This window comes from Cryptotermes secundus, unplaced genomic scaffold (genome assembly GCF_002891405.2).
Source record: "Cryptotermes secundus unplaced genomic scaffold, Csec_1.0 scaffold318, whole genome shotgun sequence".
In the NCBI taxonomy this organism is placed as follows: domain Eukaryota; kingdom Metazoa; phylum Arthropoda; class Insecta; order Blattodea; family Kalotermitidae; genus Cryptotermes; species Cryptotermes secundus.
The window spans coordinates 3421369-3437817 of NW_019730108.1; the positions used below are offsets into that span (position 1 = coordinate 3421369).

Below are 16449 nucleotides of genomic sequence, written 5' to 3' on the forward strand. Positions count from 1 at the left end.
CCAGCAGACGATTAAGTATTCTTCCATTGAGAAGATATTAATAATCGATTTTTGGACTAGAATTGAAGTACACATGAGAATCATATTGACTTAAGAGAGCACAGCTTAGCAGTAATAGGAAGTTATATACCGGATATCTCTAAATGTGTGATACTGGCCGGGTCCAGGCCGTTGGACCGAGTTAAAACTCTAGGAAACACATTTGGTAATGCTAACCAGACCACGCTTCATTTCCAGAATTACTGAGTGAATTTTAATATAATTTCGTTTTGGATAGGTGAGTGGGGTCAACGTTGAAAGTTGATGAGAGGAATTTATTTTGGTATTTATAGCGTACTTTAAAACGAACCGTGTTTGTATATATCGTAAACATGAGTTCATATTTCACCCACATTACCAAAATGAAATGCATATGGCTCATGTTGTTATAACCCACACAACCATACACGTATTTCACATAAATGTGTTCATAGTTTTGGAGAATAGACAAGAAGTTATGCAAGCTATGAAATAGGAGGTGCTTGATGAAATCTCATTGTGTGTTGCTATTATTAGAGGAAGAGCTTGTGAATATGTGAACTGGATGTAATGTATTAGGACTGGCTTCTGTGATAATGAATTTTCGTGTTGCACGCGTAAGGGAAATCTCTGGATCTGCTCAATAACCGTCAGCAGCTTAAGAACATTCAGTATTATAGAGATAGTTACTTGGGTAAGGTCATTTTGTTTGTTTTTCTTTCACGATATCTGCAGACAATGACCCCCAAGAAACAGATTAGAGCTTCACGACACCGTAAATGTATATTTGAGCCAGTTTAACATGCACCACTTGACGTCATCTAACCTCCAAAGTGCCAGCACAAGTCACATTAGGCTTATAGGTCTCAAAACAGACACACAGAGAAAACTATATGAACCTTACCAATACCAACAAATTCTAAGAATTAGAAAAACATGTAAAAAAAATTCAAATATTTGGTTTATCTCTGCCTATACAAATGACGTAAAAGATTATGCGGCAAAAATAAGTATAAAAAATTATTCGCCATATTGTAAACAGGCTCACTAACTCCATGGAGACGAGCCCTTCTTGAGAAGCCGCCTGTTGTGCAGCTACTCAAGAATGTCCGAAAATTTTATTGAACCTGAAGATCCATTACCGTGTTCACAAGAGCCCTCCACTGGTCCCTATACTGAGCCAGATCAAACCAGTCCATACCACCTCAACTTATCTCTCTAAGATCTGTTTTAATATTATCCACTCACCTACATCTTGGTATTCCTAGTGGACTATTTTCTTCTCGCTTTCCCACCAAAATCCTGTATGCATTCATCCTCTTCCCTATTCGTGCTACATGCCCTTCCCATCTCATCTTCCTTAACTTGATGATTCTAATTATACTTGGTTAAGAGTACAAGTCATGAAACTCCTCATTATGCAGTTTTCTCCAGTGTCCCATAACGTCACCTCTCTTCGGTGTAAATGTTCTCCTCAGCACCCTGTTCTCAAACCCCCTCAGTCTATGTTCTTCCCTTAACATCAGAGACCAAATTTCACTCATACATAACCACAGGCCAAATTATAGTTTTGTATATTGTAATATTTATGTTTTTAGACAACAGAAAAGAAGACAAAAGGTTCTGGACTGAATTATCTGAATTCAAACATCGCTCAATTTACTCCTGAATCAAGTTTAGATTTATTACTGTCGTTCCCCAATATTTGAACTGAGCCACATTTTCAGTGGTTTTGTTAACTGTGTTTATGTCATGATTTTACCCTGCATTCTGTTGACAAGACAGAAATATATACTTAAGTTTTCTCTGCTACATTTATACCTACCACCTTACTAGTGTCAGTTAAAGTTTCTGTTCTTTTCTTTATGGTATCTATGTTATCTCCCAGTAGATTCACATTATCAGCATAGAGCAGAAGCTGATGTTTTCCCATTTAATTTCAGTCCCAACTTGTTTACTTGTACCTTTCTAATGGCATATTCCAAAGCAAAACCGAAAAGCTGAGGCAATAAAACATCTCTTTGTTTCAAACTATTTTGGATAGAAAAATTATCAGAAAAATGGTTCCTATATGGATTTTACTGTATGTATCATTTAAACACATTTTAGTTAGCCTAATTAATTTATTGGTACCCCAAACTCCATGAGAATATTCTACAATACTTCCTCTTTATTTGAATCAGACCTTCTTGAACATCAGATCCACTAAAAATTGCAGACATGTTGAGTTCCTTTTTTATTGAAAGTGTTGAAGATCTTTTAGCGAATAATATAAACCATTCTCCAGTACAAACCTCACAACAGAGGATTCAGTATCAAATGAACACAATGTTTTGGCTCCCTATTACTGAAATTGAAATAGAAAGGGTAATAAAAAGTCTAAGAGGTAAACCATCTGCAGGCTTTGATGAAATTCCAGAATATTCAGCCAAGAGATGTTCACATTACATAAAGAAACCTTTAGTACATATTTTCAATGCTTCTTTAAAATCGGGAGTCTTTCTGGATAAGATTAAAATAGCTAAAGTAAAACTGCTGTATAAAAAGGGGTAAGACAGGAAGTTTGTAATTACAAGCCAATATCAATTTAGCCGGTTTTCTCCAAAATACTAGAAAAATTGGTGTATAACAGGTTGATATCCTTTGTAACAATATACACCATATTAACAGAAGTGTAAAATGATTTAGGAAAAACAAATCGACAGAAAGAGCTTCCCAGACCTTCACTGAGAGTATACAGGAGGCAATGGATAGACGGTTACATGTTATAGGAATATTTTTTGACTTAACAAAGGCATATGATATGATAGACCACAATTTATTACTAGATAAATTAAATTACATGGGATCAGAGGGGTTACTAATTTATGGTTTAAATCTTATTTATCTCACCGAGTACAATTTGTTGAAATAAATCACCTGAATGAAAATAAACAGCTGCTATGTCATTCCATCTTAGTAAAAATAGGTTTGTAGTTAGACTGCAGATACTTCATAATAACTTGGAAATTGCTTATTCATCGGAACTGAGATTTTAAGGTATAGATATTATAGAAAACCTAAAATGGAATACCCACATCCAGTGATTATGTTCAAAACTTAGTAAAACATCCTATATAATTAAATCACTAAGAGGAGTTTTGAGTCCAAATATGTTAAGAAGCATTTATTTTGGAAAGTTCCAATCGTTATTGAGATATGGAATAATATTGGGGGGGGGGTGAAGGTTATAGTATAAAGGTATTTAAAATGCAGAAGAGGGTGTTGCGAATAATTAGTGGACTTGGTAAACAAGAGTCATGAAGGCAAATTTTTAAAGATTATGGCATCCTCATGGTCACATCTTTGTATATCTTAGAGGTGTTATGTTACACAAAAAAGCACAAAGCAGATTCAATCCAAAATATAAATATTCATAGTTATAATACAAGAATAAACAAGGATTTTCATGTTCAATTCTGCAGAACTACATTATTTTAAAAAAGTGTGGTAAATATGGGGATAGAATTGTATAGTAAGGTGCCAAAAACAAAATAAAAAACTCAGTGGGTTTTTCAGCTTTAAAAAAAGACTTCAAATCATTTTTATTGAAACATTCTTTTTATATGATAAATTAATTTGTTAGTTTTAATGAAAAAGTGGACGGTGCAAGTACTTATGTTTGGATGTCATAGCCATTCATGAGCTGTATATAGTAGTTTGTATATTTTTTGGAATGTTGTATTTATATATTGCTTATGATTGTAACAAATGTTGGTAGTATGTTTGTAACTTTGTAGATTTATTTTGTTAACTTGTATTACAGAATGACATGTCCAAGTGTTACTATGTAGCAAAACAGATGAAATAAAACACAATACAATATAATACAAAGTTTATAGATAGCTGATGTACTCTCTCATTATACTCTCATTTGTAAACAGAAACAAGGTTTAATAGAAATGGATTGTTGTAGCGCTGGGGGTTTGGTCACTGCTGTAGCCCCTGTCGTGGTAGACTGCGGTGGTCTCTGGATTGGGTGGTCAGGACTGCACACTGAAGAACCACTGGAATTTATTCCTGAGTCAGATCCTGATGATAAAGCACCCACGGCTGGGCTCCTCTCCAAACAGGTAACCAACATTCAGCATCTTTTATTTCATTGTATTTTGAGAGTGGCTCACTAGTCACAGTTTATGTGACATAGTTCTAACCCAGTGATAAGTGAGATACTTAGGATATAATTAACTTAACATTGTCATTCTGAAGAGTTGCTTGTTATTAGAATTACATATATTAAAATATTTAGCTACGTTTCTGGAAGTATTTAATTTGTAACAGACCTTTAAAAAAATTATTTTCATGGGAGTATGATGTAAAATTAAATAAAATATGAGTTTTTCATACTCCTTATATTATTGCCAGCACTTTTCCATACTTCCATTTTTTTTTCACATTCTATTCTTATGCACAACTGTAAACTTGTAAATGAAAACACTAATTTTAGCATACTGATATATATTTTCAGCATTCTGTGTCACCTGTTGGTTTCTCTTGAGCTTCACAGAACAAACCACAGACTTATTATGTATTTATGTGGAGGTTCTAGTAGTCACAGGCATACATCCCATCCTGAAATACCTCGAACATATAAAATACTCATTTTATGAGCCAATTCAGAAATGAGAAATGTTTTGCTATACAGAAAGATGTTTATTACATCAGTTGACTTCTGACTTGTATACAATACTGGCATAGAAATTTAGCTTAAGAAGTTATGGTGTATACAAAGAAAACTTACACAAGTGACAATGCACAACTGAAAGAAGATAATAAAGCCCATACAATGATAACTGTTTTTTAATTTAAAGCATCGTGCGTGGTTACCAGTTTTAAATTCAGAACACTTATGCAGGAAATTTATGCCACTAGATAGCCCCTCAAATAATGATTAGTTTAAGGGATAGATGACCAGGGTTTGTTCCTCAACAGAGATTTTCAGAAAACTCAGGTTAATAGAACATGGGACACTATTAGGTAAAATATATACTTTAACTAAAAATTATCTAGGTTATTACGAATTGAACAGCATAAACCATGTTTTGATGAAGCTTGCTCATAATTATTATGGCAAAGGAAACAAGTAAAATTATAATGATTACAAGACCCAAAAGAACAAATGGTGACAACCAGAATGGTATAAAATATGAAGCAAGTAGGCATTTGAAGAATTAAATGGGAGAATATTTGAAAATCAGTATTAATGAGCTTGCAACAAACAGAAAGAACAAGAACATTATAGACCTATATAAATGAATAAATGATTCGAGACATTTTGTCAATCTAGAAGTAACTTAGTGGAGGATGAGAATGGTGATTTGCTTGCAGATGCCCACAGCATTTTGAATAGGTGCGAGAACTACTTTTCTCGGTTACTGAATGACAATAGAGTCAGTGATGTTAGGCATCATGTTAACTAGTTGAGCTGATTAAAGTGTTTAAACGAAACCTATATTGAAGCCCATAAGTTTCCTATTGAAAACGGTCTAAAACGAGATGATTTATTACTGTTGCTTTCCAACTTTGCTTTACAATTCACCATTAGGAAAGCCCAAAAAAATCAGGTCGGACTGAAACTGAATGTGACACATCAGCTTCTGGTCTATGTTGATGATGTTAATCTGCTGGCAGGTAATATAACTGCCATAAAGAAAAACACAGGAGCTCTGACACTATTAATGAGGCTGGACTAGATGTAAACACAGAGAAAACTAAGTATCTACATGTTGATGTGTCTTCACCAGAATACTGAGAAGAATCACAGAATAACGCAGTGGCTTGCGGTACTATTTTTGGTAAGGGAAGCAGAGGTATATAGTAAACGAACTGATAACAATCAACTCACCAAAATTTATTTGAAGACCAAATCAATTCTCCGGTCCTTAGCAGCAAAATTATTGATGACATGGTCGTAGAAGCCAGCAAACTGAAATTTGCTTCCCTGACCACTTCGAGTGTGATGAATTCGTATGAAAATTAACGAAAGGAAACTTGGTCCCACCACCAAGCAGGGAAAGGGAGGAGGCATGTGGCCTTTAGCATCACCATGCGCTAAAATGTTCAGAACATGACAATATTCATATCCTTATTATTTAAATTTAATTATTTATAAATTACTTCTTTTCTTTTCGTTTCTTAACTACGGAAGCAATGCTTCCCTTGCTTCCATGCACAGCACGCCACTGAGATAAAGGTAGCTAATGGATCCTTTGTAAATATGGCAAAGTTCAAGTATTTACTGACGACAATAATTTGCCACACTTTAGTTCATGGGGAAAGCAAAAGCAGATTGATTTCGGGTTTGTGTACTATCATTCAGTTCAGAAACATTCGTTCTCTCTATCTGCTGCTTGAAAACATAAGATTTAAAATATACAAAACTATAATTTTTCTTGCTGTGTTGTATTTACATGAAACTTAGTCTCTGATATTTAATGGAAGACCACAGACTGAGGGTGTCTGACAACAGAGTGCTGAGGAGAATATTTGGACCAAAGAGGGATAAAGTGATGGATGATTGGAGAAAGCTGCATAGTCAGATCATAACTTGTACTCTTTACCAAGTATAATTAGAATAATAAAGTCAAGGAGAATGAGATAGACAGTGCATGTAGTATGAAAGGGGAAGAGGTTGAGGGCATAAAGGATTTTGGTGGGAAAGTGAGAAGGAAAGAGACCACTAGGAAGACCAAGATGTAGGTGGGGGATAATATTAAAAGAGATTTTAGAGAGAAAAGATAGGTGGAAATGACTGGTTTGATCTGGCTTAGTTTAGGGACCAGTGGAGGGCTCTTGTGAACACGGTAATAAACTTTCAGGTTCCATAAAATATTTCGAAATTCTTGAGTAGCTGCACAATTGGCGGCTTCTCAAGAAGGGCTCATCTCCATGGAGTTAGTTATGTATTTATTTCCTTAATTACATAATGAATTGGTCCCACTGTGGGTGGGCAATATTAAAGTGGATCTTAGAGAGATAGGATGGGATGGTATGGATTGGATTGATTTGGCTCAGGATAGGGACCAGTGGAGGGCTCTTGTGAAGATGGTAATAAACCTTCAGGTTGGCCGCACCACAGCTCAAGCGGTTAGTCGCTGGCTTCCCACCGCATCGGCCAGGGTTCAATCTTGGGTCTGGTCAAGTTGGATTTGTGTTGGACAAAGTGGTGCTGGGGCAGGTTTTCTCCAAGTACTTCGTTTTCCCCTGCCAATCTTCATTCCACCAATTGCTTCACAATCACCCTCACCTATTATCTGGGTCTCGTACAAGAGGCCAGAAGTGGCTGCAGTACAAGGGACTTAGTCCCACCCCACTAGCAGTAAAAAAACTTTCAGGTTCCATACAATGCTGGGAAATTCTTGAGTAGCTGCAGATTTGGCTTCTCCTCAAGAGGAGCTCAGCTCCATAAGTAAGTAGTATTAATCCTATTATTGAGACAAGATTATTCCTGGTGTTCATGCAGCATCCATCCAATTTTGTGTCAGTTTCGTTTCACCAGAGATGGGGAGATGAGTCATTCATGTAGTGCAGACAATACAAATGCCTAGTGCTCTACCTGCACTATTCCTCCACAGGATGTTCATTAAGCAATGCGATATTGCAAGGGTATCTTAGTAACGTGATGTAGTGGCTTCAGAGTGACATCATATACGTATTTGGTTGGTCTTAAATTCTTCTCTTTTTATTGCTATATAAATATTGATTTTCTCTATGTACCACATTTTGAAAATGCAATATTGGCTGTAGTATTTAGTAATACATCTCTGGGGATTCTACCAGGTAATAGCAGTTCACATCCCAGAAAGAGAGTTCGACGATTTCTACAATGGATGCTGCAACGGAACATTCTGGCCGCTCTTCCATTCGATGCCAGACCGTGCAGTTTTCAAGGCCCACACTTGGGATGTACGTACATGGAATAAAATATTTAAAGGTGCTCACTTGTCATATCCCATGAGATCTATATTCCAAACGAAGTTCAAGGTAGATTTGATGAGGTCTACTATTCTTTGAAGGTTTACACCTGTATACTAAGCATAATTCACTTTTAAAATCAATAATTTTGTACATTAATGCTCTATTTCTGAACCTGATATTTGCTACTACTAATATACTCTATATTAGCTGTTGTCAGATATAGCCTCATAGAATTACACCATCTCCATATCTGTAATTTTTAACACACAGAGATATTGGGTTTTCAGACTTTATCCATCATCCTGGTTTTTAAGATAACTAAGAAAAACACTGGACAGTGATTGAGGCTAGCTCTTTCTAAGGGACCCAACAGAATAGGTGTTTTTCCTCACCTGAGGACACAAACAGATCCAGTTTCCGAAACGTTGTGTTTTTCTTAGTTATCTTAAAAACCAGGATGATGGATAAAGTCCGAAAACCCAATATCTCTGTGTGTTATACACCATCGTCAGAATCCTATAGTAACTACTTGTAATTTTTAACTTTAAAATTTGCAGGCATGAAATGCCTCTTTTTATGCAACTTATGTGTTTAGCTTGAATGGTTTAGTAGGCATAGCTAAGTGACAATTTAAATATTTGCTAGGTCACCATATTTTTATTAAATACCGGACGAAAGTGATGTTAACAGAAGCTACATCATTTTTTTTAAGTCCTGCAGTACATTAAAATTTCATGGCCTAGCTTTGACATTTTCACAGTCACTGCAATGGAATTATTTTTCCTGGGAAAATAAAACACTAAGTTGGGCTTACATGAGATTGCATGATTTTCACACAAAGATTCATAAAAGTTCATCAACTGATTCAAAAGTTACTAAACTGGGACAGATACAATCGTCTTCAAAAACCAAAAGGATATCATGGTTATGTGAGAGTGTTTCAAAATCCCAATGTTGTTTCATTTGGGCTAAGAGAGTGAGAGTTCTGGAACATTTTCAGGCTTATTGCAGAGTGAACAAGGAATTTGCCAGTCGAACATTGGAAGCCTTGCGGAAGTCAGCGAAAGAGTTGGATGATCAGGAGAGGTTTGAGACATGCCCAGTAGTGTGGATACACGACTACCAGCTGCTGGTGGCTGCTACCACTATCCGACAGGTACGTGCTATGTGCTTTGCTCATTCCATCTTCCTGATTTGATGATCTTAATGTTGAAGAACACCACACCACATATACACGATGCCAAATCCCAGAAGACTGCTTTCTTTATAGTCACCGCCGTGAAAGCCTCAAATCTTACAATCTTAATGTTATTATGAAAGTTTGCAAATGATGAAGCTCCTCATTACAAACGCGTTCGCCAGTCTCATCTTACTTTCACCCTTCTAGGTTCAAATCTTCACCTCAGGACCTTGTTCCCAAACACGCTCAACATCTGTTTTCCCCTTAATGGAACAGACATAAGTTACATATCTGTTCAAAACAGAAGGTGAAATTATGATTTTAAATCATAGGCAAGCTAAAAATATTAATGTTGTGGTCCGATTTCTTATAGGCAAACTGATTTCAGAGAATTCCCAGTGGAATTTCAAGCCATCCTCCTATTCATTTACTAATAGGGCTATAGTAAATGTGACTGATACTACCAGGCACATATAAACAACACAAACGATCTTGTTATTTTGTTGATGCATTCACATGGGCTAATTCCACTTGCCAAGAGAGAATAAAATGTCAAACCAGTCCCTGCATCACTTTCAACAATACTTCTAATGAAGAGCAGTGTTACACTTAAAATTGGCAAGAGGAATAGGGCCTACACAGATAGAATTTACTAAAATATATCTTCCTTATAGTTATATGGTCGTCATATTACCTATAAACCAAATCACATTCCATGATAAACACTAACTACTCTTCCCATATCCATATCCAAATATTACCATTCCTCTCAGAATGAAACAAAAGACTCATCATTTTGTGACCTGCTGCATCGTGTATGTTCATGAAACGAGGTAATGCTTGACAATTCATCACTATGACAATCCTGAACTGCGTAATTTCAGGGCCTTCGTCTCACTGCTACATTTAAATTTTATGTAAAAAAGGAGTAATTTTAATTTTTCTAATTTAGATGCGTGTGTTACTGTAATGGATTCAGCACTGAAAGCAGCAAATATTTTCAAAATCCTATCTGCCCTTAATTGCACAATTAATTCAATTCTGGTTTCATCCTGAAATTCTCACGGTAGGGTCAAGACTTTCCTCTTCACACCATTCAAACCAGATCTGGGACCCACCCAACCTCCTATGTAATGCGTACCTAGGATTCTTTCGCCGGCGATAATGCCTTTACCTAGTGCCGAGGTCAAGAATAAAGAAGCTAGGCACTAAACTTCGCAGACAAGCGGCGGTCGCTCGGTCAGTGTGGTTCGCTTGCGGACTGAAATCGCGGAGTATACAACCACCTCCCTTATGTCTTCATGGCGTAGTGCTCAATTAATTAACCAAATGATTAAGTTTACCTTTTGCCGCATTCTTTCTGCATGCAATATATACCAGTGTTCAAAATCGAACATAATCAGGCTGTGGGAGCAAGTAAACAGCACTATTCGCACAGTAGCCATATTTTTCTCTCTCTCTCTCTTCACCTACATGTCCTCACCATAGAGGCTGAAAGTTAGGAGAGGAAGGAAATGACAGAGGAAGAAATGCGATGTTGGAGCAGTTGTAGTTAAGAGACGTCAGCCCTCCACATCCTCCCCAACCCTGGTCGATCTCCAGTGGGATGACCAGCTGCACAGGTCTGCTGACGTTGGTACCATTGGCGGTCCGTAGGATGATTGCCGCACCTTTCCGTCTCGGCCAGGTCGTGTTTCGTGGATTCGAGCCCTCTGCCAGATGTGCCATGGTTGTAGATTGTGCTGAAGTAAAACAATATCTCCTACATGACATTCCATAGATCTTCCCTTAGGGCGCCGCACCTGGTGATAACTTTGCAGGTCGAGGAGATACTCTTTCTGCCACCGCTTTAGGAAGTCTTCCTGCATTTTCTCCCTAAGGCTGGCTTCTTTTCTCAGGTTGTCTCGGATGGTGGGCTACGGACTGGTGGGCAATGCCGTCAAGCGTTCACCATTTAGAAAGTGACTTGGCGTCAGCACATCGGAGTCGTCTTCAACGATTGGTGTAGAATTTATGGCGACTTCTACTTCCATTAACAGTGTTACGAGGGCTCCTTCATTGATTTGGGTTTTACCCAACACCTTTCTTAGGAAACGTTTTACTGTTCCCACCAGCCTCCCCACCAAGCCGCCCGTGATGCGATAAATTTCCACGAGATACCGTTGTGGGTGAAGTGCTGACTTGTTCGTTGGTCAGCAAAAATCTGACTGAGCTCTGCTAACTCCTTGCTAGCAGCGTGGAACATCCTCGCGTTGTCAGAGTATATGGTGTGTGGGATTCCTTTTCTTCCGGAGAACCATCTGAAGGCCATTAGAAGCTTGTCGGTATCCATATCCGAGGCAAGCTCAAGATGCAGAGCTCTGGTTGTTGCGCAGGTGAAGAGTACGATGTAAGCTTTCTGTGTCAGGCTCCCCACCTTGAAATAGAGGGGACCTGCGAAATAGACACCGGTGACGGTGAAGGGCTTAGTGGGTTTAAGACGATCGGCTGGCAGTGGTGTTTCAATTTCTTGTCCTCGAGTGTTTTTCACAATTTTGCAGGTCAGACAGTGGTGTAGTGCCTTCTTTCTCATCTGCCGTGATCTGAGGATCCAAAATTCATCTCTCAGCTCTGCCAACACCATGCGAAGTCCGAGATGATGTAGGCGAATGTGTGTCTGTTGTATTAGCAATTTCGTGAAGTGATGTTGCCCATCGAGTAGGAGTGGGTGACGCCGCTCTCTCGTTAGCGGTGCAAAATTTAGCCGTCCGCCAAGACGAATGAGCCCAGAGTCTAAGAATGGGTTGAAACAAGCGATTTTGGATTCTTCCAGTAGTGGTGTGTTGTTCCGAAGTGCATAAAGCTCGACAGCGAAGCATTCCTCTTGTACATTCTGAATCCAGTAGGTACGAGCCGCCGCAAATTCCGCCACAGTCAATTCACCTCGAAGTCTCTCTCGATGGAGTAGTGATGGTTTGAAACGAAAGATCCAAGCGGTCATGCGTATCAACTTCCAGTAGGAACTGAATCTGGTAGCATATATTAATGAAGAATTAATTGGTGTTTAAGTACCTGAGGCTAGAATATGTCAAAGGGAGATAACAGGAAATTATAAAATAGAAATTGTGATAAGACACACATTCGCGGAACTAGGATACAAAGGGAGGTAGAAATTTATACTGCAAACCTAGCCAACAAACCAAGTCCACGAACACATATGCATATTGTTAAACGGAGAATTTGTGTAAACGTATAATGCCTACCGCTAGCACCATCAGTGAGTTGAAACCTGATCACTAGAGAAAGAAACCTAATAGAAACTCGTGAAGAATATGTCACGTCATACAGATCTTCTGTGAGTTGATAACCTCATTGCCGATAAAGGGGATCCAGATGGGAGAAGTATCCAAACTGGGTTGGCTGATCGGATTGGTCAAGTATGTCATATGGGCCGATTCCTTGCATTTCCTATACCTGCCAAGACTTTCAATTTACAAAATTCTAGCTTCATCCCAACCTACCATATGACCCTCTTCATAGGCATGTTGGGCTAATTTTGATTTTTTAGATGACCTCATTTGAGATTGTGTCTATGTACATGGAGCCGCGTGGCTAGAGGTCTGCCTGTTTCGCCAGTGTAGCTTCTTCCACTCTCACAGGGAATGCTATAGGCGCACTGTGCCATCTGTTGCGGATCTCTTTCCGGCCTGGTGTTCACAAGAGAACTCCTAACAATGTGTTTAGTTTTGGAAATCATCCTAAGATTATATCGATTCCCTATATGTCTGAACTTCTCTGAAACATCCTTCGCATATGGAATATACGCATATCCCAGAGACTTTTGCTCTTTATTCTGACAACTGCTGTCCTTGGTATTAATGATTGAGTCAATGAAAACTTGGGAATAACCGTTGAGCTGACGATCATGTTTCAGATTGCTAATTTCATCATCTAAAACTTGTTCTTGGCATATGGTGGAAGCTCCATTGTGAAGACTCTAAATCAGATACCTTTTCACATGCAACGGATGGTTAAATTTGAAGCTGAGATAACGGTTGATAACATCGGTTGATCACGTGTAGAGGTGAGGTCAAATACCTCCACTGTAGCCCTACGAGTTGTAGGAGAAGACGAAATGTAAGTCTCGAATCTGAGTGTGTCCCACGGGACTCGGACCCGAAAATGACTGCCCTGGCAATGGCCAGCAGCAATTGTGAACTACATGCCTTTGTCCTGTCAGATAAAGCGCCCCACATAAAAAAAACACGCAACTGTCCGACAGCAATAAAAATCTGGTCATAAGCCCCAGATCTGTGCTTCATTGCAAGACAGACTGGCCGACTGATCGACGGTCGTAACATAAGACTCGGATTCACATAGGTTGTCCCCGGTGCCTGGGGGTATATCCGGACCACACTGTTCTTGGGGGATATAAATACGCGGACCTGGTACTCCATGTTGAGGACTCTGGAATCTGAGACAGTAAAATATGATCATGATTCCTGCGGGACTCGGACCCGAGAATGACTGCGCTTGCGAAGACCGGCAGCAATTGTAAATGATACAATCATCCTCTCGTCAGAGAGGACATTACATAAGGGCAATAACCGCAATGAATTCAGTTGGAAAATAAAATTACTGGTCGTGGGTCTCACAGACTTTCCGCCAGGAAGAACCAATTGGCAGTAAACCTCCAGTCGTAATATTATTTCTTACTGAAAACCGTCGTGGGGCACGCGATAGCGTAGTTGGTTGAGAGGCTATGCTACAAGCTGGAACGTCGCGGGTTTAAGTCCCGATGAGGAGATACTTTTGCTACATGTTTAGGCCTTCAAAAGGACATCATCAGGCAAATACATTAAACTTTTCGTTACTGAATTGCATGTCAAATATAGGATACAATGCTAAACTTCCAAGTGTATACAATGGTATAAAATGATATAAGTGAATATAAAACATATATTACAATAAAAGTTGAAGTCTTAAATTAAGCAGTTACATAGTCAAAAGTATAGTTAAAAGTTGTACATGTAATGATATTTGGAAGTTGGCAGTTTTAATCGTAATACATGTAATGTTTATACGAACATATTATATACACAATAGCTGATGTGGTGTTCAGAGGCAGGTTGTTACGTTTTTTATTATTTATTTAATATTTTATACTATTTGATGGCTGACTCTGTTGTGTAAATGTCCGGTCTGACTGAGAGATAGATTACAACTCAGTCGTAAAGTAACTCTGGCTCTGACATGGGTTGTCTAGTGATTGAGGTTAACTCTTCTCAAGGGACCAAATATAGTAGGTGTCTCACCCCCTCAGCTGAGGAAGGAAACAGATCCAATTTTTCGAAACGTTGTGTTTTATAATTTTTAGAACTAGGGACGATGGACAAAGTTTCGAAATCCCAGTAATTCTGAGTGTTATGCGCCATTGTCAGAACACTTTGGAATATACTAGTTTGTTCATATAAACTGCAACAGGATACTTAAATATAATATTGTTCTAATTTATTGGCTTCTACCTGAGAGTTTTGCCAACTTCTGTATCACTCTGAATTTTCTAATTCTCTCTCTCTTTCTCTGTCTTCATAATTCTGCCTCTTTCTTGCACCATACTGTGGAAATGACCCATAATAATAACTAGTGCCTAGTGCTGTGGTCTAAATTTGTGACATTATCAAAACGGACTGTTCCTTTTTTAGAACTACACTCCTCTTCCAGTTTCCACAACTTTCATCATTTCATCTGAGAGAATATCTGAAAGTGGAAGCTGCTTGATTATGTCACAAGCAGTTTGTCTTCAGCTTGATTTTCATCTCGTTTTGTCCTGTATGTTTTCTCTTTTATCTAAATATTCTCACCCAGATTTGTCTTGGTCTCCCTCTTTCTTTTTCTTATCGTACTTTCTTAATGTAACTTTCATTTCCAGTGTTTGATTCTTTTGAATATCCTCCTCTGCATTCCGTCTGGTTTTATTTATGGAAAGGATTCCTTGGTCTTTTGCATTCAATACTCCCCAGGGGTTCACGAAAGATACGCCCGAAAATATGTGGTGTAATTTTTGTATTCTGTCTATTAGTGGTTTAATCATGGGAATTAAAATACTGTTTAAAGTTGAAGTATTGTTCTAGTTCGCTTCAGGAAATTTACTGTTATTTTCAGGTGGTTGAAGAGGAAAAACTGAGGTGCAAGCTAGCTTTCTTTCTTCACATTCCGTTTCCTTCATGGGATATAATGAGGCTCTTCCCGTGGGACGATGAAATACTTCAAGGAATGTTGGGTAAGTATGTTAAGTGGCTAACGTGATCACATGCCAATGAAATAAAGTAAGCACACTGGGTGGACAACTAGTCGCAGTTGCAAATAGCGTTTTGTTGGAGCTGTTGACCGCCATGTTAGATAGTCGCGGTAGAAGGTACCAGTCAACAGCCGCGTTTAGTGATTTCTAGGGCCCGAATTTTTTTAAAATGCATATGTGCATAGGCAAATGCTTTTGTATGGGTTTTGGTCGTTATTGCATATTCTAAACGTAATAGCATGTTTCTGCATATATGTTTGGAATTAAGGATAATTTCAATATTCTCTAACAAAATCGGTTTTGCCTGTGTTTTGGACATCCCTTGCTGCTTGCTATTCTCAACTCTCTGAGTAACAGCACTTTTACCACTTACAATACGAGCAGGTTGCTTGGCCATTTTGAAAGGGAGGGGGTGGGATTTTCCTGCATTTCTTTGACCACCACAGCAGACAGTAGCATCAGAGGGTTGGTCTTTAGAGAAGTCTCTTCAGTTAATGTGTTACTCTTTACTTTAATAGTCTGCATCAAAGAAGTGTTCATATACTGAGAATGCCTAAAGAAAAGTGCAGCAGTAGATATTTAAAAATTCGGTGGGTGTCGGGTAATAGTGACTATTCAACAGACAGTGTCATCGTGTACTGTCAAGTGTGTGCAAAGGGAGTGAAATGTGAAAAGAAATTACAACTTGAACAACACTCAAGAATGACTGCACATATTGTGGCAAAGAAGGGGAAGAAAAACAGCACACCACAACAACTACTTCTTACACAGGTCAAACCCATGTCCTCTGTTAATACATTTTCAGCCGATCTCTGTAAGGCTTTAGTATGCAGCAACATTCCATGGAATAAATTAAGCAGTCCAGTTCTGCTATCATTTCTGGAGAAATATTGTGTAATTCAAAAAATTCAAGATGAATCAACTCTTAGAAAAAATTATCTACATTTGTTGTATGAATCTACTCTGGAGTCAATCCGTTCTGACATCGGAGGGAAGTGTGTCTGGATATCAGTGG

The 16449-nt window shown here is 38.4% G+C and overlaps 1 protein-coding gene across 4 annotated transcripts in view; it reads left to right on the forward strand.

The window, feature by feature from the left end:
* Positions 1-16449, forward strand: part of LOC111866064 (alpha,alpha-trehalose-phosphate synthase [UDP-forming]) — a 60878-nt gene that overhangs the window by 21632 nt on the left and 22797 nt on the right. For all 4 annotated transcript variants that reach the window (XM_023854609.2, XM_023854606.2, XM_023854608.2 and 1 more), the window contains exons 3-6: positions 3974-4130; positions 7837-7962; positions 8975-9130; positions 15299-15416. In XM_023854609.2, the coding sequence (XP_023710377.1) occupies positions 3974-4130; positions 7837-7962; positions 8975-9130; positions 15299-15416 (557 nt within the window). The remainder of the gene's footprint in view (positions 1-3973; positions 4131-7836; positions 7963-8974; positions 9131-15298; positions 15417-16449) is intronic.